The 22,247-nt window shown below is 44.9% G+C and overlaps 1 protein-coding gene across 15 annotated transcripts in view; it reads left to right on the top strand.

The window, feature by feature from the left end:
• Positions 1 to 1,270: 1,270 nt before the first annotated feature.
• COPS7A (COP9 signalosome subunit 7A) overlaps positions 1,271 to 22,247 on the top strand; it is a 28,152-nt gene continuing 7,175 nt past the window's right edge. Inside the window, exons 1-9 of one of the 15 annotated variants that reach the window (XR_012017104.1) lie at positions 1,271 to 1,430; positions 1,914 to 2,118; positions 3,794 to 3,869; positions 4,092 to 4,180; positions 5,967 to 6,169; positions 7,022 to 7,127; positions 7,309 to 7,460; positions 12,537 to 12,656; positions 12,774 to 13,951. Coding sequence is in view for 10 of the 15 variants with exons in the window: in XM_072797439.1 (XP_072653540.1) it covers positions 1,957 to 2,118; positions 3,794 to 3,869; positions 4,092 to 4,180; positions 5,946 to 6,169; positions 7,022 to 7,127; positions 7,309 to 7,460; positions 12,537 to 12,579 (852 nt within the window). In the remaining 5 variants the exon portion in view is untranslated. Of the gene's footprint in view, positions 1,544 to 1,913; positions 2,119 to 3,793; positions 3,870 to 4,091; positions 4,181 to 5,945; positions 6,170 to 7,021; positions 7,128 to 7,308; positions 7,461 to 7,627; positions 7,854 to 12,536; positions 13,952 to 14,317; positions 16,189 to 22,247 lie in introns of those variants that run through there. The other 14 variants (XR_012017102.1, XR_012017101.1, XR_012017100.1 and 11 more) reach the window with 14 other exon arrangements.

The following is a 22,247-nucleotide window of genomic DNA, read 5'->3' as shown; positions in this document are numbered from 1 at the left end:
GTCCCTTCCTCTTCAGCAGTCTACCAGTCCTGTGATACTCTCTTCATTTATGTTCTCTTTTTTTCTCACTTTCTTTTCTTTCCATTGTTTATAAATTACTTAACTTCCCTGGGCCTCAGTTTTTCCATCTAGAAAATAAAAATAATAGATTGTTATAAGCATCAAATGAATTAACTAAACCTCTTCATTCAGCATCTAACACAAAGTCCTCCAAAACGTCATTAACTTTATTCTTATTTGACCTTCTGCAAGCCCGTATGATGTAAAATACTATAGAACTGTTAGTTATTTATTATTTTTCCTAAAGTATCATGGTAACGTGGAAAGATAGTTTCCAGCTTGAAGAGACATGAGTTCCAGGCAAATCTCTAACTTTATTTTTTTTTATAGGTGTTCAATTTGAAATCTCTAACTTTTTTTTTAAGATTTTATTTATTCATAGAGACACAGAGATAGAGGCAGAGACACAGGCAGAGGGAGAAGCAGGCTCCATGCAGGGAGCCGGATGTGGGACTCAATTCCGGGACTCTAGGATCACGCCCTGAGCCAAAGGCAGACGCTCAACCACTGAGCCACCCAGGCATCCCGAAATCTCTAAATTTTTATGAGCATCAATTTCCTTATCTATAAAGTTAAAGTAATAACAGATACCTTCCTTACACCTAGGGGTTTTTCGTCTCGCAGGAATGAAAAGACTCGATGCGCACGAAAGCCTCACTCTACAAGTACTCCCGGAGTCACACTGGGGATGCAGTATAGTTACGAGGATTCAACGGGATGCAATTTTAAAAGATGCCTCACCAATAGTAAGCAATGTTACTACAATGTCAGTGTTACCTATTATTACTTCCTGTACTTTTCCCACTACTTTCCTCTTGCTCCTCAAAAAAAAAGGAGTGGTTAAAATAGCCAGGGGATCCCTGCTGCGAAACTTCTACTATTCTTGTCTTCTTCCTGTCTCTCATTTCCCTCCCTCCCTTTTTTCCTTCTCCAGGCCGCTCTTTCTCATTACAGCTTTCCTGCCGCCTCCAGCGCCCTGTGCAGCCCGATCTCCAGGTTTCAAGCAGCTTTGAACAGACACTTAACCACCCGGTACCTGCTGCAGACAAGGGGCTCCCTTCGCATTTACCATCTAGCGCTCGTCGGACAATAAAGTTTTATTGAAACAAAGCAGGAAAAAAAAAAGACGCCGTCCTTCTTCCTCAACAGCCAATCAGAGAGTAGAATGACTGGCGCTCGCCGGAGCTTCAGCCGTCGGAAGGCGGGGGAGGGGCCTGGCCTCGCCAGAGCGGAAGTACGAGCCGGAAGCCCGCCATAGAGTGTAGTGGCCAGAGCGACTCTGCGGGGAGGTGGCAGGAAAGGCTTGGAACAGCTGCCGGAGGTGACGGAGTGGCTGCCCCGCCCGGTGTGCTGGAAGACGAAGCTTCCAGGTAGCGGCCCGCAGAGTCTGACCCAGGGTACGACGGGGCAGTCGGCGTGAGCCCGCGGTCCCTGGGCGGCCTCTTTAAGGGAGGGGGCGGAGCCACGTGGAAGGATCGTGAGGGTGAGGTCACGTGGTTGGGGGTACTTGTGCGGCACCGTGGAAATTTGAGGGAGCGTTGTTGTTAGGGTGGACGCCATGTGACACCCCTTCCCCCACCGCATCCTATGCCTTGGGGTTCAGTGGGGTGCACGTGGTGGGCCTTGGGATCAGGCCCAGGGATGGGGGAGGGGGCCTGGCAACTCTGTCTCAGCCAGGCGTCCGTCAAAGTGGCCGGTTTTCGGATTTCTAGAACCGAGTTTTAGACAGCCCCATCTCTCGTTCTTCATTTGTAGATGTGACTCAGTGCCTCTGCAGTCCAGCCCCTGGCCCCTGTGCTTCCCGCCCTCCCAGGGTTCAGGGACTTCCAGCTTCACATTCTCTCTCCTTGCAGCTCCAGATATCCTGAGCCCAGGCCCTCCCAGCTCAGTGCAGCCATGAGTGCCGAGGTGAAGGTGACAGGGCAGAACCAGGAGCAATTTCTGCTCTTGGCCAAGTCGGCCAAGGGGGCAGCGCTGGCCACACTCATCCACCAGGTGCTGGAGGCTCCTGGTGTCTACGTGTTTGGGGAACTGCTGGATATGCCTAATGTTAGAGAGGTGGGTTCCTGGCCTAGAAGGCACACATGGAAGCTTGGGACTAAGTCTGAATTTGAGAATGGGTGGGCAGGGCTCATTTGCAACCGCATAACCATTCGGTTGAACAGGAATATGGTGATGATTAATTAGCAGCTGGCAAAATAAGTAGGCAAGTAAACCTCTCACTTTCCTTTGCTGATGAATCATCTGTAAAACCCACTGTTTTTCATTTTTAAGCCAAAGAGTGATTCAGAAAAGGAGACCTAATTCCATCCTGTCTCCTCCAATGTAGTACCTCTTAGTAAGATCATGTTGCCTTGATCAGGTCACTTTTACTTTAAGACCTCCGTTTAAAATTGAAACTGATACTGCTCCTCAGTGTCAATTATAGGAATCAGGTCAGATTATGGGAAGTGTAGAATCTGGTACAATTGGGAGGAATGAACATGAAATTGGCAGCCCCTCCTCTCCTCACTTTGTACCCTTTGTTCATTCACTTAAGTTAGATAAGTGCCTAGAAGTGTTAGAAGGTGGCTTTCTCCCCGAGACATGTGGCAAGATGCTAGGGACACAGCAGAGAGAACTGTTCACATAGAGTTAAGAGTTTAAAGTCTAGGGGGTGCTGGATCACCAAGATGTGTGACATCAGCTCAAGTCCTGAGGTGCTATGGCATTGATATGCAGGCAAACTGTGTTAGCTTTTTGAGAGCCAGTAATTGATGGAGTCAATGGATTTAGCCTTCAGGAGTCACTGGTATATGGAGAAAACTCTGGCTGCCTTCTTTCCCTACGCTTTCTTCTACAGTGGAACTAAAGAGGGTCCGTTAAGGTGAAAAAAACAAGCATTTGTTGAGTGCTTGTTTATCTCTGCGGGTCATCTGGGAATACCAGAAAAGTGTAAGACACAGTGCTTATTATCCTCCTAAAACTTATATTCCAGTTGCAGAGATAAGATGAATGGATATGGCCATGTAAATTACTCATTTAGCAAGTATTTTCTGAGAGCCAAATAGCTCTGCAGACCTGAATAGCTCTGCAGACCTAACTGGGTGGGATACCAGGGCCTGGAGCTGTTATCATATTGGAAAGAAAGATATTCTTCGGTAACAGCCTAAGGGTTTGATCGATTAAGTGCCAGAATGAGTGATCCGTGATTGGAGAGGAGATCTGAGTGGGCTGGCCTGGATGATGAAAGCCTCCTGGGTGCTGCAGGTCTGACGTAGAGGCCATGCAGCTCTCAGAGATGAGTGAGGGTAACGCAGGAGTGTTTGGTGAATTGGGAGGTACGGCAGACTGCCTACTCAGATTCAGAAATATTAAACATGCTCTAAGGACCAAAATGCAGTTTACAATGTCTGAGTGCGTGTGTGTGTGTGTGTACATGCATGTGCGCTCACTACCAAACACTCTGAATGTGCTCAGTTCTGAATTTGGGGTAAGAATGAAGACGTACGGAGAAAGAGGGCATGGTGGATTGGGGGGAGTAGTGTAGACAAGGGCCTGGAGGTGGCAATGAGGCCTTCGTATAGGGAGAGCCATCAGAGAGGCAGAGAAGTCCTGGGGGGGGGGGGTTGGGGGCTGGGAGAGCTGATGGGAGAAGGGAGAGATGGGGCCAGAAAGTGGAATTGAAAACAGAATGAGGCTAGGGAACTGGAGAGACGCCTGTCCTGTCACCTCTTCCTTTGTATTTTTGCAGCTAGCTGAGAGTGATTTCGCTTCCACATTCCGGCTACTCACTGTGTTCGCCTATGGGACATACGCTGATTACTTAGGTAACCAGAGGGTTAGAGCTCTGGAGTAGTGGTGGGAGAAGGGCAGTTTCTGGAAGGACTTCAAAGAAATTCCTGGGAAACCCTCCTGGGGTACACAGGGTCAGGGTCAAGACCTGAATTGACATGGAAGACTAAAAAAATTTTTTTAAGTAGAGGGTAGGAAGCTAGGGCTTCCCACGAAAGTGTAATCAAGATTTCCTCTGCTTTGTCCTTTTATCCCAGCTGAAGCCCGGAATCTTCCCCCACTCACGGAGGCTCAGAAGAATAAGCTTCGCCACCTATCAGTTGTCACCTTGGCTGCTAAAGTCAAGGTGAGTGACAGTCCATCACCCCCCCCCCCCCCCCCCCGCGCACACACACACACACACACACACACCCGCCCCAGTCATGAGGTAAAGAGGAATGTCCCTTCACAAGGGATGGTCCAAAGGGAGTTTGCACTTAGACAGCCTTGGCCCACACTTAACCAACTGAGCCACCCAGGCATCCCTGAATATTCTTAGTTTTCGGTTTTGTTTGGTTTCATTCAGCATTTTTTTGCATTTTGGGTCAAAATAGCAACCAGGATACCATTTACTTGTTTAGCAATCACCTGCCTCCTCACAATAGGAAGTCCCACACAGGGGTGCCTGGGTGGCTCAGTCGGTTAAGTGTCTGCCTTTGGTTCAGGTCATGGTCCCAGGATCCTGGGATCCCCTCATCGCTGCTCAGCAGGGAGCTTGCTTCTCCCTCTCCGCCCCTCCCCAGCTCATGCCCACTCATGCTCTCCTGCGTGTGCGCTTTGTCTCTCTCTCTCTCTCTTTCTCTCTCCTTGTCAAACAATTGAATAAAAATCCTAGGGATCCCTGGGTGGCGCAGCGGTTTGGCGCCTGCCTTTGGCCCAGGGCGCGATCCTGGAGACCCGGGATCGAATCCCACATCGGGCTCCCGGTGCATGGAGCCTGCTTCTCCCTCTGCCTGTGTCTCTGCCTCTCTCTCTCTCTCTCTCTCTGTGTGACTATCATAAAAAAAAAAAAAAAAAAAAAAAATCCTAAATAAAGTCCCATACGAATGCCCTCGGCTTTCAGATTTGGCAACAAGGCTCTCTTTTCTGGCGAAGTACTAGGCTTCTATATGCTAGAGTCAGAAGTATTTCAGTTAGTAGTTTCAGTTAGGTTCAGTTTTTTATTAAATATTCCTCTTCCCCCCCCCCCCCCACCTACGTTCTCTCAACTGTTACTTGATTCTCTTGTCATTCTCATAACTTTACCTAAATCAGGCTCCCTATCGTGAAATGCCGCTTTGGAAGGAAGTGGGAGATAAATGATAAACAGTAACACCAGAGCCCTCCCCCACCTCTTCCCGTTAATGCTAGGCTTGTATGCTCCAAGGTCTGTGTGCTGTCTTGAGCTGTGGCTGGAGGATTGACATCCAGGCAGATGTCACTTTTTTCCTTGATGGTGTGGGAGGTAAAGGGTGGTAGGGGAACGTAAATCTTCTATTTTATTTATTTATTTATTTATTTTTAAGATTTTATTTATTTATTCATGAGAATGCACAGAGAGGAGACAGAGAGAGAGAGGCAGAGACGCAGGCAGAGGGATAAGCAGGCTCCATGCACTGGGAGCCCGACGTGGGACTCGATCCCGGGTCTCCAGGATTGCGCCCTGGGCCAAAGGCAGGCGCCAAACCGCTGCGCCACCCAGGGATCCCCAAATCTTCTATTTTATTTGCAGTTTTCCTTCTTGGAATGTTTTCAGGTGGCAATACTTTCCCTTATTTTGCCTTAGAACCAGCCTCTTAGGGGCACCTGGGTGGCCCAGTGATTGAGTGTCTGCCTTTGGCTCAGGTCGTGATCCTGGGCTCCTGGGATCAAGTCCCACACCAGGCTCCCTGCAGGGAGCCTGCTTTATCCTCTGCCTATGTCTCTACCTCTCTCTGTCTCTCGTGAATAGATCAATAAAATCTTTAAAACAAACAAAAGAACCAGCCTCTTAGAGGAAATCATTTAGGAGTAGGAGTGGAGGATAGGCAGGGGGGATAAGGAGGGAAGAATCTTGGGAGCCCTTCTATGCTGCAGAACCTCACAAATCCCAGCCTGACCTCCTTGGGCCCCAGTGTATCCCATACGCAGTGTTGCTGGAGGCCCTTGCCCTGCGTAATGTGCGGCAGCTGGAAGACCTCGTCATTGAGGCGGTGTACGCCGATGTGCTCCGCGGCTCTCTGGACCAGCGCAACCAGCGGCTGGAGGTTGACTACAGCATCGGGCGGGACATCCAGCGCCAGGACCTCAGTGCCATCACTCGGACCTTGCAGGAATGGTGAGAACTGGGTCCTGGCCCTGGCTCTTCTCTTCTCACTCTTGGGGGGTTGGGGGGAGGACTGGGCTGGGCTGCATAGGTGGAATCCCAGAGGAAGAAGGGAAGTGAGCTCATTCCTCCAAAAGCTTCCGAGGGCAGAAGGGAGCAGAGGAGGGCCTGGAGAGCAAGAGGCTGGATGCAGTGTCCTTGGCCTAGTAACTGGGGGATGGGAGAGGGAGCAGTACTCTGGAGAAGATCCTCACTGGGATGTTGGAGCCTCACTGTCTTCAGTTGGATTCATCCCACTGGTCTGTAAGCAACACTGTAGGCCATGGGTCTCTTCCACTTCTGTTTCTCTCTTTATATTCTTGTCTAACATGCTTTTTTGTTTTTCCCTTCAGCATCCACCTATTGTTATATTTAATTAATTTATTTTTTTATTTTTTAAATTTATGATAGTCACAGAGAGAGAGAGAGAGAGAGAGAGAGAGGCAGAGACATAGGCAGAGGGAGAGGGAGAAGCAGGCTCCATGCACCGGGAGCCCGATGTGGGATGCAATCCCGGGTCTCCAGTCGCACCCTGGGCCAAAGGCAGGCGCTAAACCGCTGCACCACCCAGGGATCCCCCTGTTGTTATATTTAGTTCCTCCTCACAACATTGCACATTATTCCAGGCACTTCCCCTACCTCTCTTGTCCACCAAGTGTCTTTGTGGCTTCTGGGACCCTTGTTGCCCGTGATCTCCAGGTGCCCTGGCTAGGGTTCCTGAATCAGGACAAGGGTTTGGATGCAGGATATTCCAAGTCTGTTTTTTGTTGAGTATGTGATCACAGCCTCCCTTTGCTGATGCTTCTCCTTTCTTGATTCTTGCAGGTGTGTGGGCTGTGAGGTGGTGCTGTCAGGCATTGAGGAGCAGGTGAGCCGTGCCAACCAGCACAAAGAACAGCAGCTTGGCCTGAAGCAGCAGATCGAGAGTGAGGTGAGCAGACCAGGGATCCGGATGGGCCCAAGTTCGTGCAGTCCAGGCCAGCTGTTCTGTGCGGGATGGGGGTGTGTGGTGGGGGATGTGGGACTGTGGCTATAGCAAAAAGACAAGGTAGGCAGGGACTGGCTGATTCTGGGTCTTCCGTCATCCTCCCCCATTTCTTTCATTCCGGTAGGTCGCCAATCTGAAAAAAACCATTAAAGTTACAACAGCCGCAGCTGCCGCGGCTACATCTCAGGACCCTGAGCAGCACCTGACTGAGCTGAGGGAACCTGCCCCTGGCACCAACCAGCGCCAGCCCAGCAAGAAAGCCTCAAAGGGCAAGGGGTGAGCCACTATGGCAGGAACTGCTTGCTTCCGGGGTACCCTGCTTTTATTTCAGTGACCTGGCTGTCCTCACCCTCTTTAATTATTTGCATGGGGGTAGACATGGTGGGAGCCCACAGGGGTCAAGGGATTCCCTGCAGCCTCTCTCTCTCTCTTCCCTTTGCCAGGCTCCGAGGGAGCGCCAAGATTTGGTCCAAGTCGAACTGAAGGGACTGTCGTTTCTTCCTTGGGGATGTGGGGTCCCAGCTGCCTGCCTGTCCTTTAGGAGACCTCAGAGAGCCTTCCTGTGCCCCTGGCCAGCTGATAATCTTAGGTTCATGACCCTTAACCTCCCCCTTCTCTCCTGACCCTCCTCTAGGGAGGAGGCAAGTACAAGTCATGTTTTTGTTGGTACTTTTGCTTTATGTGACTTTCTTGTGTTTCCCATTGTCTCCCTCCCCCTCCCTGCTATGCTCTCTCCCTGTTTCTTTTTTTTTTTTTTTTTTTTTTTTTTTAAAATTTTTTATTTATTTATGATAGTCACACAGAGAGAGAGAGAGAGAGGCAGAGACACAGGCAGAGGGAGAAGCAGGCTCCATGCACCGGGAGCCTGACGTGGGACTCGATCCCGGGTCTCCAGGATCCCGCCCTGGGCCAAAGGCAGGCGCCAAACCGCTGCGCCACCCAGGGATCCCTCCCTGTTTCTTTAAGCGGGGGGAGGGTGGCCAGCATCTGTCCCTGTTCGTTATACGTCATGGAGTAGGTGGGGCTGCTGCTTCTGGAGCATAACCCACGTGTGTTTCTTCTCTTTCTAACCCCCATCCCTGCATGCCTGATCCCCAATTTGTACTCCTTACCCCCAGCCTTTTTTGGGCAGCATCTGAAGAGCCATAGGGCTTCCACCTTTATTCCCACCCAGAGAATTCTGGGAGCCAGTCTCCCATTCTAGGAGTCACTGGACACTTTCATCCTAGAATCCCATCACACTACAGTTGTTTCCTCTCCTCTCTTCTCCCCTTGGGTCCTGGGAATGCTGCTGCTTCAATGACCCCAGAGCCTAAGAACAGCAGCTGTCTCTTGAGATGTTGAGAGATGGTTCTTTCTTAGCCCTGGCTATCTTGGAAAGCCTGATGGCAATCCTGGAAGGATTTATACTTCCTTTTGTGAGTTTGGGGAAGGGAAGGGGATATAGATTGTATAAAAAAAAAAAAAAAAAAAAAAATTATATATACATATATCTATATATAACATGAAACAGAAATAAATCTATGAGAAGTCTATCTACAAACATGCCCTGAAATGGGTATCTTCTGTCTTTGTTATGTGTGGATGGGAAGAAGGCTCATTGTCCATTCTAAAGCAAAGTGCTGGATAAAGAGGAGAACCAGATACTATGTGCTGAGTCCTGGCCTAGGAGCCAGGAGACCTAGATCTTGAGTCATATGACTGTAGACAAATTGCTCAGTGTCCCAGCACTCATTCAGAAGCAGCACATGGTTTCTGAGCACCAATGTGCAAAAAGCACTGACATGGAAAATGACTGTCGCTGGTTCTGCTCTCAAGGAGTTGGAGTTCAGCTTGTTGTTTTCCTTCTTACAGAATTATAAGGGGGAGGAGTTTATAATAACCTTCAGTTTTTACATCAGGACCACACAACTCTTGAGAGCTGCTGTAAGAAGCAGCAGGCTCCTATCCACTATCCAAGGCAGAGCTTCCCATGCTGGGAGAGTTGGTCTCAGTCTAGTGGACTGCTGCGCACTTTTTAGAATTGAGAAGCTCTAGTGTAAGGGATGGTAGACCGCCCCCCCACTACCCAACTTGTACGTGAAGCCATTGCCTCCCAAGGGGTGCCCCCAAGGGTCCCAGTGTTGACTGAGCGGCTTTCCAGAGATTGTGTTTTTCTCTAGGTAGAGATTTAGTACAGACCGCTCTACCAGTGCCAAAGGTCTCAGTCACAGAACTAGAAAGTGGGGTGAGATCCTGGATTTTGGTTAAAAGTGGGCTGGGTGAGCCTCTGGTTTTGAGAGGGCAATGGAGACTTCCCAGGGCCAGTCTAGTGAGCCCTACTTGAGGAATTGACACTCCTGAGTTCTCAGTTTAGCTTTGCTCTTGACAAGTTTGTTGAGCCTCTTTTGTCTTGGTTCTCAGTCTCTACCTCTTCAATAAAGCCCTTCCCTCCACACCCTCCATTGTGTAGAAGTTGCTAATTCCTGGCACTTTGAGCCTGTCCCCTTGCCCCCCCTCTCCCGCCACCCCAACTTTTCACTTGAACTTAGTATCTTGTTTTCTTGTAAGCTAGTTCCAGCCAGTGGCACGCCATAATTCTCTGAGCTCTCTAGTTCCAGCCTTCAGTGGATGGCTCTGTGTCCAACTGTGGGCTGAGTCGGGACTGCCTGGCTTAACACCCAGAGATGGAAGGGGACCATTCACATGTTCCTGAAGACATGCAAATGCAATTTGTCTTTGACTTAGAAAGACGGGGCTCTTGGCTACCAAGGCATGAAGAAGGGGGAGCAGATTATTTTGGGACTCAGTTTTTGACCATGAAACTTGGTTCAGGATTTAGAGACTTCATGTTTGACCAAGCTCGGGGCACCAGAATATTTCTAATCAATTTTACCATCACTGGCACACACTGATCCCTAATGTACAGCAGTCTTAGGTAGTCTTACAGCTGGACCACTATGGTAGGAGGAGAAAGAGGATTTGCCTTTATAAGAATTCAGAGTTCATGCACATGAAACTAGTGACACTTAAAATACTAAGCCATAGTGTCTGAAGCTAAAAACAGCAACCAGACTGTGTACATCTTTATGCATAAGAAGAGCAAAGACAACGTCTACAGTCACTATTCATGAAATCCTGTTGAGGAGAGATTGGAAATTCTCCGTGTAGATGTGTCTTCCAACAAGGGTGATAGAAGGGAGCTTTGGGCAGTCTAGGCAATGTATTACCTATGTGATATAATGTAACAAATTACCCTAAAATTTAGTGGCTTAAAACAACACATTTATTGTCTGTTTCTGTGGCTTGGGAATGTGGGGCACACTTTTCTGTCTCAGAGTCTCTCACAAAGTTGCAATCAAAGTGTTAGCTGGAGCCATACCTCATTTCTGGGCTGGCTGTTGGTCAGAGGCAACCCAGGTAGTTCTCCATCAGAGCAAAAGCCAGAGAGACTACATCAGGAAAGCAGAATTGGTCTTGTTATCTAGTCACAGAAGAGGTATCCCATTAGTTTTACAAGTCCCCCGTTCCAGCCTATTGACTATCAGAAGGCAGGGGTCACTGTGGAAGTCATATTAGAAATTTCTTACCACAGGCAGTGTTTCTGTGGGCCACCAGCATATCATACCAGCATCTGATGCTGGTAGCCCACAGAAACACTAGGGGATTTTTTGAAAATGCATATTCCTGGACCCCACTCCCACCCCAGTTCCTACTGAATTAGAATCTCCAGGATGTGGGGATCCCTGGGTGGCGCAGCGGTTTGGCGCCTGCCTTTGGCCCGGGGCGTGATCCTGGAGACCCGGGATCGAATCCCACATCGGGCTCCCGGTGCATGGAGCCTGCTTCTCCCTCTGCCTGTGTCTCTGCCTCTCTGTCTCTCTCTGTGTGACTATCATGAATAAATAAATAAAATCTTTAAAAAAAAAAAAATAAAAAAAATAAAAAAAAATAAAAAAAAAAAAAAGAATCTCCAGGATGTGGACTAGAAATATGCCTTCACTGTCCTCATTGACTCAGCTGTGAGCTGAGAAGTCCCATTTATATAAGCAGACTTGCCCAGATTAGTGCCAACTTGGATCAGCTAAAAGGCAATGCAGGGCCTTGGAGACAGGTAAGGAGGCCTAGGGTCACCATCTGGAACAGAAGGATGTACAAAGGTGAAACTTTGAGTACAGGACAAGAGAGAGGACTTGTCTCATGCTTTGAGGTTCTTAAGTATATGGCTAAGTATTTAAAAGTGTGATAAGTACTAAGATGTATAGGGTGACATGAAAGCATTTAACATTGGGATCTATATCTTACCTGGGGTCAGAAAAGCCTTCTTCAAGGATGTGACCTTTCAACTGAAACTAGAAGCTAAAGTGGCAGTTAGCCTGATGGAGGATGAGCATTTTTTTTTAAGATTTTTTTATTTATTTATTCATGACACACAGAGAGAGAGAGAGGCAGAGACACAGGCAGAGGGAGAAGCAGGCACCGGCAGGGAGCCTGACGCGGGACTCGATCCCGGGTCTCCAGGATCACACCCCAAGCTGAAGGTGGTGCTAAACCGCTGGGCCACTGGGGCTGCCCAGAGGATGAGCATTTTGGGTGGGAGGAAGAGTGTGATGAAAGGTTTTATCCTGTAACCTACTGCCTCTACCCTAATAAATGCATAATTTGGGGAGTGGGGCAGGGAATATAATTCTATACTTAGATATTCATTTGTCTATTCAATGAATTTGTAAATATATCTTGACTGAAAAATCTGAAATAATATTAAACCATAATGTATATGTTTTATGTGTTGGCAATAGGGGTTTTGGGTGATTTTTGTCTTTTTTACCTATCTCTGTTGTCCCATCTTTTTTACAATAGTTTAATATTCATTAAGTGCTTACTATAGTCAAGCGTTATTGTAAGTGCTTTACATATATAAATTCATTTAACCCACACAATAGCCTTTTGAGGTTGATACCACTATTATCCTCTTCTAAAGATGACAGAAAAGGCACAGAGACGTTATGTAACTTGTTCAGGACCACACAGATTATAGATGGAACAGGCGCATCCCACTCCCATCACTCCCAATGCTCCTGGACAGAATGCATGGGGCAATTGTATGAGATCTCAGAGAAGTAAATGGTAACAGGGAGGAAGAAACCAGAATTTGAAGTTCCGTGAAACCAGTGGTGTTTGCCATTTCCCTCACCTCCGTTATTGCCCAGAGTGGACTCAAAGGTGACCCCAAACCTGTACATCATTCAACCTGAATGAACTCCTCTTGGAGCCATCTATTGCAAGTCTGAGGAGCAGGAAAGGGACTCCTCAGGGTCAGAGAATAGAGGAATCACCTGTTGTTTTTCTTTTTTCCTTCTCTTCCACCTCTAGCCCCAGGCGGTACCATGGTGGTGTAGGTACAGCAGCAAAATGACAGCAGTAGTGGCTGGGCAGGCACTGAAAACTGGAGGAGGAGGATTCCCCTACTACAGGACCTGTGGTCCCAAAAGTGTGAGGCCAATCTCTTTGCTTTTTTTCTTTGTTCTGTTGATGTTTAGCTCAGACACATAATGGGAAATACTCAGCAGAGTAGAGAAACTAAAGCCCCCCCCCCCCCTCTTTTGCCAGAGGATTGGGAAAGGAAGACCCAGAGAATCAAAGTGTCAGGACGATCACAGAGAGGAGGGAAACTGAGAGTCCTATAGAGTTGTGTGTGAACTCCTGGGCTCACTGCAAAGCTGCACAAGCATGCATCTGACCTTAAGCATCCTACCAAAGCTTTATGAATTGAGCTACAATGTGGACCACTATCCAGGTCTGATTAATCATTGGGCAGCACACATTCAGGATTGATTTAAATGGCATCACAAACTGAAAGTTAAACTCACATTGGAACCACAAGGCAAAGAAGATAAATTGTTGCCTGAACCAAACTGGTCAATCGTGTGCTAAAACGAAAAACATTCCCATTAGGATTTTAGTAAGATCCAGAGTCTTAAACAATATTCAAAGTATCCAGAATTCAATCTAAAATTACTCAGCATACAAAGAACTCTCCAGGGAAAAGACAACCAACCCCAAGACAGAGATGTTGGAATTTAAAGCAAAGACTTCAAAGCAGTTAGTATAACTATACTGGAAGAAGAAAGAGAGGAGGCTTTTGAAACAAATGGTAAGATAGAAAGTTTTATCAAAGAAATAGAAGACCTAAGGAAAAGCCTAATGGAAATTTTAGAACTGCAAAGTAGGAGTAGCCAAAACAAAATGTTCACTGGATAGCAGAATGGAGATGACAAAGGAGTGACTTTGAAGATAGTTAATATGTAAGTTATAACAAACAAAAAAGATAAAACAGAATCTCAGAGACCTGTGGGACAAGACCAAAAGATCTGACATTTGTGTCAACAGAGTCCCAGAAGGTGCAGAGAAAAAGTATGAAATAGGAAAATTATTGGCAGTTCTTATGGCTAAAATGGTCCCAAATTTGGCAAAAGCCAAATACAGATTCAAGAAGCTTGGTGAAGAGCAAACAATATACTCAAATCTATGACCAGACACAATAAATTGCTGAAAATTAAAAACAAAAATATCCAAAGAACATCTAGAGAAAAACAACCAATTTCATTTAAGGGAACAATAACTCAGATTACTGCAGATTTCTCATCAAAACTATGGAAACCAGAGGGAACTGGAATCACTTAAGGTGCTGAAAGAAAACTGTCAGTTCAAAATTCTATATCCAATGAAAGCGTCACTCAGAAGTTAATGTAAAATAAAGACAGTCTTGGGGATGCCTGGGTGGCTCAGCTGCTCTGCCTCTGCCTCTTTCTTTCTCTGTCTCTCGTGAATAAATAAAATCTTAAAAAAAAAAGAGAGAGAGAGAGAGAGATTCTTAGGTGAAAGAAAGTATAAGGATTTGCCATAGCAGAGCTGCTGTAGAAAAAATGCTAAAGGGAGTGCCTGGGCAGCTCAGCTGGTTAAGCAGCTGACTCTTGATTTTGGTTCAGGTCATGATATCAAGGTCAAGAGATGGAGCCCTGAGTCGGGGTGGGGAGGAGGGGGGTCCATGCTCAGCAGGGAGTCTGCTTCAGGAGTCTCTTCTCCCTCTGCCCCTCCCCATGCTTGCTTGCTCACTCTCTCTCTAAAATAAATATTTTTTTAAAACGCTAAAGGAAGTTCTTCAGACAAAAGAAAAATAGTGACTGAGGAAACTTGGGACATCAGGAAGGAAGAGCAACATGAATGGTAAATATAGATTGTTCTCTCTCTCTCTCTTTTTTTTTTTTTTTTTTTTTTTTAGGATCTTATTTATTCATTCAGGAGAGAGAGACAGAGAGAAAGAAAGAGGCAGAGATGCAGGCAGAGGGAGAAGCAGGCTCCATGCAGGGAACCCGATGTGGGACTCGATCCAGGGTCTCCAGGATCACACCCTGGGCCGAATGCAGGCACTAAACCACTGAGCCACCCAGGCATCCCTAGATTGTTCTCTTAAGTCTTTAAAATGTCTGCAACAGTTGAAAGTAAAAATTATAAAACTATGATAGGTTTTCAGCATTTGTAGATGTAATACATATGACAATTATAAAGAAGAGGCAATAGGGATACCTAGGTGGCTCAGCAGTTGGGCAGCTGCCTTTGGCTGAGGTCCTGATCCCAGGATCCAGGATTGAGTCCTACATCAGGCTCTCCTCATGGAGCCTGCTTCTCCCTCTGCCTGTGTCTCTGCCTCTCTCTCTGTGTGTCTCTCATGAATAAATAAATAAAATCTTAAAAAAAAAAAGAGAGATAATAAAGCAATCTAACGTGGTAGTAAAGTCTACATTTAGAAGTGGTGATGTACAGATGGGTTTTTTTTTATGTACAGATTCTGACTGAACTATGATAAGTGTGTATTTTCTTTTTTAATCTTTTTTTTAAATTTTTATTTATTTATGATAGTCACAGAGAGAGAGAGAGAGGCAGAGACATAGGCAGAGGGAGAAGCAGGCTCCATGCACTGGGAGTCCAACGTGGGATTCGATCCCAGGTCTCCAGGATCACGCCCTGGGCCAAAGGCAGGTGCTAAACCACTGCGCCACCCAGGGATCCCTGTATTTTCAAATCCCTAGAGCAGGAATTAGTAAGACACACACCACAGGCCAGATCCAGCCCATTACCTGTTTTTGTAAATAAAATGCTATGAGAACATAGTTATCACTTACTCATTTACATATTATCTGTGGCTGCTTTCCCATGATAGAACCACAGGCCCAGAGGTTTGCTTATGGATTCTTTGTTGTTTTTCTGGTCTTTGTTTTTTAATTTCATTATAGATGACCTATAGTGGTATATTAGATTCAAGTGTAAAATATAGTGATTCAACAATTCTGTACATTACTCAGGGCTTATTATAAGTGCACTTCTTAATCCCCATCACCTATTTCACCCATCCCTCACTCACCTCCTCTCTGATAACCATCAGTTTGTTATTCGCAGTTAAGAGTCTGTTTCTTGGCCTGTCTCTCTCTTTGCTCATTTGTTTTGTTTCTTAATTCCACATATGAGTATTATCTTTCTCTGACTGACTTATTTTGCTTAGGATAATATTCCCTCACTCCATCCTTGTCATTACAAATGGCAAGATTTCATTTTTTATGACCGAATAATATTCCTTTGTGTATATATACCACATCTTCTTTTCCATTCATTTATCGATGGACATGGCCTGCTTCCATAATTTAGCTATTGTAAATAATGCTGCTATAAATATAGGGATGTGTGTATCCCGTTGAATTAGTGTTTTTGTATTTTTGGGGTAAATATCCAGTATTACAATTACTGGGTCATAGGGTAGTTCTATTTTTAACTTTTTGAGGAATTTCCATACTGTTTTTCCACAGTGGCTGCACCAGTTTACAGCACCAGACTTGAGTGTTGCAACAGACATTGTGTGACCTGCAAAGACTAACATATTATCTGGTCCTTCACAGAAAAAGCTTGCCTTTCCTGCCACAGAGCAACCACTTTAAAAAAAAAAAAAAAAAAAAAGAAGAGAAAAGAAAAATTTAGTGAAAAAAAAATAAAGTAGACTACTAAATAATATCCAAATAGGGGTGCCTGGGTGGCTCAGTTGGTTAAGTGTCTACCTTCAGCTTAGGTCATGATCTCAGGGTCCTGAGATCAAGCCCTATGTGAGGCTCCCTTCTTAGTGGGCTGTCTGCTTCTCTCTCTCCCTCTGCCACTCCCCCTTACTTGTGCAAGCATCTTCTCTCTCTCAAAAATCTTTAAAAATAGGGATGCCTGGGTGGCTCACCAGTTGAGTGCTTGCCTTTGGTCCAGCGTGTGATCCTGGAGTCCCGGGATCGAGTCCTACATTGGGCTCCCTGCATAGAACCTGCTTCTCTCTCTGCCTATATCTCTGCCTCTCTCTCTCTCATGAATAAATAAATAAAATCTTTAAAAAATAATAATATCCAAATCAACAACAAAAGCTGAAAAGTGGAAATAGCTGAATTATAAACAGGACCAAACAATAATAAAATGATGAGAAGTAAATTCAAACATATTAATACTTATATTAAATGTAAGTAGCCTTGGGATCCCTGGGTGGCGCAGCGGTTTGGCGCCTGCCTTTGGCCCAGGGCACAATCCTGGAGACCCGGGATCGAATCCCACTCGGGCTCCCGGTGCATGGAGCCTGCTTCTCCCTCTGCCTATGTCTCTGCCTCTCTCTCTCTCTCTCTGTATGACTATCACAAATAAATAAAATTAAAAAAAATTTTTTTTTAATGTAAGTAGCCTTTATACACCAACTAAATGACAGATTATCAAAATGGATTTTAAGTGACGCCTGGATGGCTCAGCAGTTGGGCTCTGCTTTTGGCTCAGGGTGTGATTCTGGAGTTCAGGGATCGAGTCCCACAACAGGCTCCTGTGGGGAGCCTGCTTCTCCCTCTGGCTGTGTCTCTGCCTCTCTGTATCTCTCGTTAATAAATAAATAAAATCTTTAAAAACAAAGAAAGCTGAAGTAGCTATAATCGTATCAGGCAAGTTAACTTCAGAACAAAGAAAATTACCAGGGATAAAGAAGAACATTACATTATGATAAAAAGTTTGGTTTTTCCAAGAAGATTTAATTCTAAATGTCTCTGCATCTAACTGCAGAGCTTCAAAATGCATGATGCAAAAACTGACATATTAAAGGAAAAAAATGGACATATCCAAAATTGTAGTTGAAAATGCCAAAACTCTTTTCCCAGTAACCATCAGAACAAGTAAACAAAATTAGCAAATGTATAGAAATATGTAGAACTGAATAATGTCATCAACTGAAAGGATCTAACTGGGAGATCCGTGGGTGGCTCAGTGGTTTAGCGCCTGCCTTTGGCCCAGGGTGTGATCCTGGAGTCCAGAGATCGAGTCCCGCATCGGTCTCCCTGCATGGAGCCTGCTTCTCCCTCTGCCTGTGTCTCTGCCTCTCTCTCTCTCTCTCTCTGTGTCTCATTAATAAATAAATAAAATCTTTAAAAAAAATGAAAGGATCTAACTGAAATTTATAGAACACTTACCCAACACAGCAGAATGACAATTTCTTTTCAAATGCATATGGCACATTTACCAAGACAGATCATGTCCTGAGTCCTAAAACAAACCTCAACAAGTCTAAAAGGATTGAAGTCATACAAAGTATGCTTTCTGACCATAATGAAATTAAAACTAGAAATCAATAACAGAAAGATAACAGGGAAATCTCCAAACACACAGAAACTAAACAACCTACTTGTAAATAATCCAATGATCAAAAAGAAAGTTCCAAGAGGGGCACCTGGGTGGCTCAGTTGGTTAAGCATCTGCTTTTGGCTCAGGTCATGATCTCAGGATCCTAGGATTGAGCCTCATGTCAAGCTCTGCACTCAGTGGGGAGTCTGCTTGTTCCTCTCCCTCTGCCTCTCTCCTCTGCTCATGCTCTCTCTGCCTTCCTCTCAAATACATAAACTCTTTTTAAAAAAGAAGGAAAATACAAAATATCAAAATACGTGGGATGCAGCTAAAGTAGTGATTAAAGAAAATGATCACATCAAATGTTTTTATTAGGAAAGAAGAAAGGTCTCAATGTCAACAATCTCTACTTCTACCTTGAGAAGATACACGAACAGCAAAAATAAACACAAAGCAAGCAGAAGGAAAACATAAGAGCAGGAATTAGTGAAACTTATTTATTTATTTTTTAAGATTTTTATTTATTCATGAGAATGCACAGAGAAGAGAGAGATAGGCAGAGACGCAGGCAGAGGGAGAAGCAGGCTCCATGCACCGGGAGCCCGACGTGGGACTCGATCCCAGGTCTCCAGGATCGCGCCCTGGGCCAAAGGCAGGCGCCAAACCTCTGCGCCACCCAGGGATCCCTGTGAAATTCATCTTTTAAAAAGATTTTATTTATTCATGAGAGAGACAGAGAGGCAGAGACACAGGCAGAGGGAGGAGCAGGCTTCATGCAGGGAGCTGGATATGGGACTTGATCCCGGATCCTGAGGTCATGCCCTGAACCAAAAGCAGACACCCAATTGCTGAGCTACCCAGGCTTTCCAGGAATTAGTGAAATTTAGAGGTGCCTAGCTGGCTCAGTCGGTAGAATATACAACTCTTGATCTTGAAGTTGTGAGATTGAGGCCCATGCTAGGTGTAGAAATCACTTAAAAATAAAAGAATATTTTTTAAAAAAGAAATTAATGAAATTGAAAATAGAAAAAAATTAATGAAACCCAAAGTCAATTGTTTGAAATGATCAATAAAACTGATAAACCTCTAGCCATACTGACCCCAAAAAATTTTTAATTAAAAAAAAAAGACGCCTGGCTGGCTCAGGTGGTAGAGCATATGACTTTTTTTTCTTTTTAATAGCATGCAACTCTTGATCTCAGAATTGTGAGTTTGAGACTCCCATTGGATGTAGAGAGTACTTAAAAATAAAATATTTTTAAAAAATTTTTAAAAAGACAACAAGAAATACCTATATCAGGAATAAAATAAAAATACCTATATCAGGATATCACTAAACTGTCCCCACAGACATTAAAAGGTTAGTAAGGGAATATGACAAATAATCCTACACATATAAATTCAACAATTTAGATAAAATGGACCAACACCTTGAAAGCCATAAGCTACTAAAACTCACCCAAGAAAAAGAAAGAAGTAAATATCAAGTGCAGAACTATAAAGCTTTTAAGAAATAACATAGGAGAAAATCTTTTAGTTACCCAGAGTTAGGCAAAATGTTCTTAGATATGATACCCAAAACATATTTTTTAAAGATTTTATTTATTTATTCATGAGAGACACACAGAGAGAGATGGAGACATAGGCAGAGGGAGAAGCAGGCTCCTCACAGGGAGCCTGATGCGGGACTCGATTCTTGGACCCCGGGATCACACCCTGAGCCAAAGCAGATGTTCAACCGCTGAGCCACCCAGGCATCCCAATGACACCCAAAATATGATACAAAAGAAAATGATGGTAAGTTGGACTTCATCTTAATTGCAACTTTTGCTTTGAAAAAGAAGATGTCGGGACACCTGGGTAGCTCAGTGGTTGAGTGTCTGCCTTTGGCTCAGGTCCTGGGATCGAGTCCTGTATTGGGCTCCCCACAAGGAGTCTGCTTCTCCCTCTGCCTGTCTCTGCCTCTCTCTCTGTATCTCTTATGAATAAGTAGATAAAATCTGAAAAAAATTTTTTGAGGTAAAAAAAAAAGAAAAAGATGTCAAGAGGAGGAAAAGACAAGCTACAGAATGGGAGAGAATTGTTTGCAAATCCTATTAGCAAAGGACTTCTAACCAGAATATGTAAAGAACACTCTTGGGGATCCCTGGGTGGCTCAGCAGTTTGGCACCTGCCTTTGTCCCAGGGCGTGATCCTGGAGTCCCGGGATCGAGTCCCACATCGGGCTCCCTGCATGGAGCTTGCTTCTCCCTCTGCTTGTGTGTCTGCCTCTCTCTCTCTCTCTCTCTCTCTCTCTCTGTCTCTCTCATGAATAAATAAATAAAATCTTAAAAAAAAAAAAAAGAATGCTCCAAACTCAACTGTAAGGAAATAAACAGCCCAGTTTTGAAAAATGGCAGGAAGACTTACAGACACTTCATCAAAGAAGCTATAATGATGGCAAATAAGCACATGAAGAGATGTTCAACATCATTAGTCACTAGGGAAATACAAATTAAAACCATGACAAGGTATCTATTAGAATAAATAGAAGAACACCTACGCACTTAATAGAATGGGTAAAATAAAATAAAAACTGACAATACTAACTGCTGGCAAGGATGCAAAAAGCAGCCAGGACTCTCTTACATTGCTGGTGAGAATGAAAAATGGTGTAACTGCCCTGGAAAAGTTTGGCATTTTCTTGTAAATCTAAATATACACTTACCATATGACCTAGCAATCCCACTCCATTTCATTCCTAAAGAAGTTAAAACACATTCACACAAAAGCCTGTACACAAATGTTTATAGCAACTCTGTTCATAATTGCCCCAAACTGGAAACTAGAATATCCTCAGACGGGTGAATGGATAAACAGACTATAAACACACAGAGGGACGCCTGGGTGGCTCAGCAGTTGAGCGTCTACCTTGGGCTCAGGGCGTGATCCCGGGGTCCAGGATTGAGTCCCACATCAGGCTCCCCGCAGGGATCCTGCTTCTCCCTCTGCCTGTGTCTCTGCCTCTCTCTGTGTGTCTCATGAATAAATAAATAAAATCTTTAAAAACAAAAACAACCCCACACAGAATACTACTCTGCAATAAAAAGGAGTAAATTATGAATAACATGCAACAAACAGGGCAGCCCCGGTGGCGCAGCGGTTTAGCGCCGCCTGCAGCCCAGGGCGTGATCCTGGAGACCTGGGATCTAGTCCCGCGTCGGGCTCTCTGTATGATGCCTGCTTCTCCCTCTGCCTGTGTCTCTGTCTCTCTCTCTCTCTCTGTCTCTATGAATAAATAAATAAAATTTTTTTAAAAAATGCAACAAACAACATGAGTGAATCTCAAAGGCATTATACTGAGTGAAAGAGCTACTTTCATATATGATTTCATTATATGACATTCTTGAAACGGCAGAGTTACAGCAATGGAGAACAAATCAGTGGTTGTCAAGGGTTAGGATTAGAGGAAGGGTGTGACTACAAAGGAGCAGCAGGAGGGTGTTCAGGGTGATGGAACTGTTTTGATCCTGATGGCGGTGCTTACACCAATTTGCGTGTGTTAACACAGAACTGTACACACACACATACACAGCAATTTTATTATATGTTTAAAAAATACAAGATTAAAAAAACATGTTCTGGGCTGCTGGCATTCATCATTTTAAATATGATGTTATTACTGGAGTAAATTTTAATATGAATTAAAACTTTGAAAGGACTCCCATGGTGAATCTTTCTTTATAGCACATTGGTATCATTTGTGTCAATCTAGATTTTGAGTCCTGGCTCTTGCAGTGCTGCTAGGTAGCTAGCTGCCTGATGATGTTCAACAAGTCACCTCTGTTTCTTAAGCAATGACGCAAGGGGGTTTGGATATGTGTAATTGTTGCTAAGCTGCGTTGGAATCCTCTTTAACCTCGAGATTCTGCTTTAGTAAGTCTGGAGTGGTGATGCCCATCTACTGCCACATTTGGGAAGGTGCAGGGAAGGTGATCTAACCCTAGAGATGTTATTTATATCATATACTGGGGTGGCTTAAACTAAGGGTCTATCTGAATTGGGAATCAGTGTCTGTCCTTGCCTGGCATGTTCCCTGCCCCTGACCCACACAAATCCAGTATATCTTAACTAAGCTCACCAGTAGTTTTCTAAGAACCTTGCCATCAAACCACTTCCCACCTCAGTGTGACCTTGACCTTTCCTAAGTGTATTTCTGCTTCTCCCTTTTAGAGACTCAATGCGATATCTACGACCCTTTCCCACGCCCTCTCTCTTATCCTCATTTCATGTGTCCCAATGTCCTAGGCCCCACCCTTCAGACACATGGTTGGCCTCTTGGCTGGAGAACACTTACGTCTTAGAGATGATTGTCCAGAACCTGCAAGCTGTCAGGTGGCAGGTGACAGCAGATGAAGAGGATGG

Source organism: Canis lupus, chromosome 25 (genome assembly GCF_048164855.1).
Source record: "Canis lupus baileyi chromosome 25, mCanLup2.hap1, whole genome shotgun sequence".
Taxonomy (NCBI): domain Eukaryota; kingdom Metazoa; phylum Chordata; class Mammalia; order Carnivora; family Canidae; genus Canis; species Canis lupus.
The sequence above is the reverse complement of the archived record's forward strand: the minus strand, read 5'-3'. Positions and strand labels throughout refer to the sequence as shown.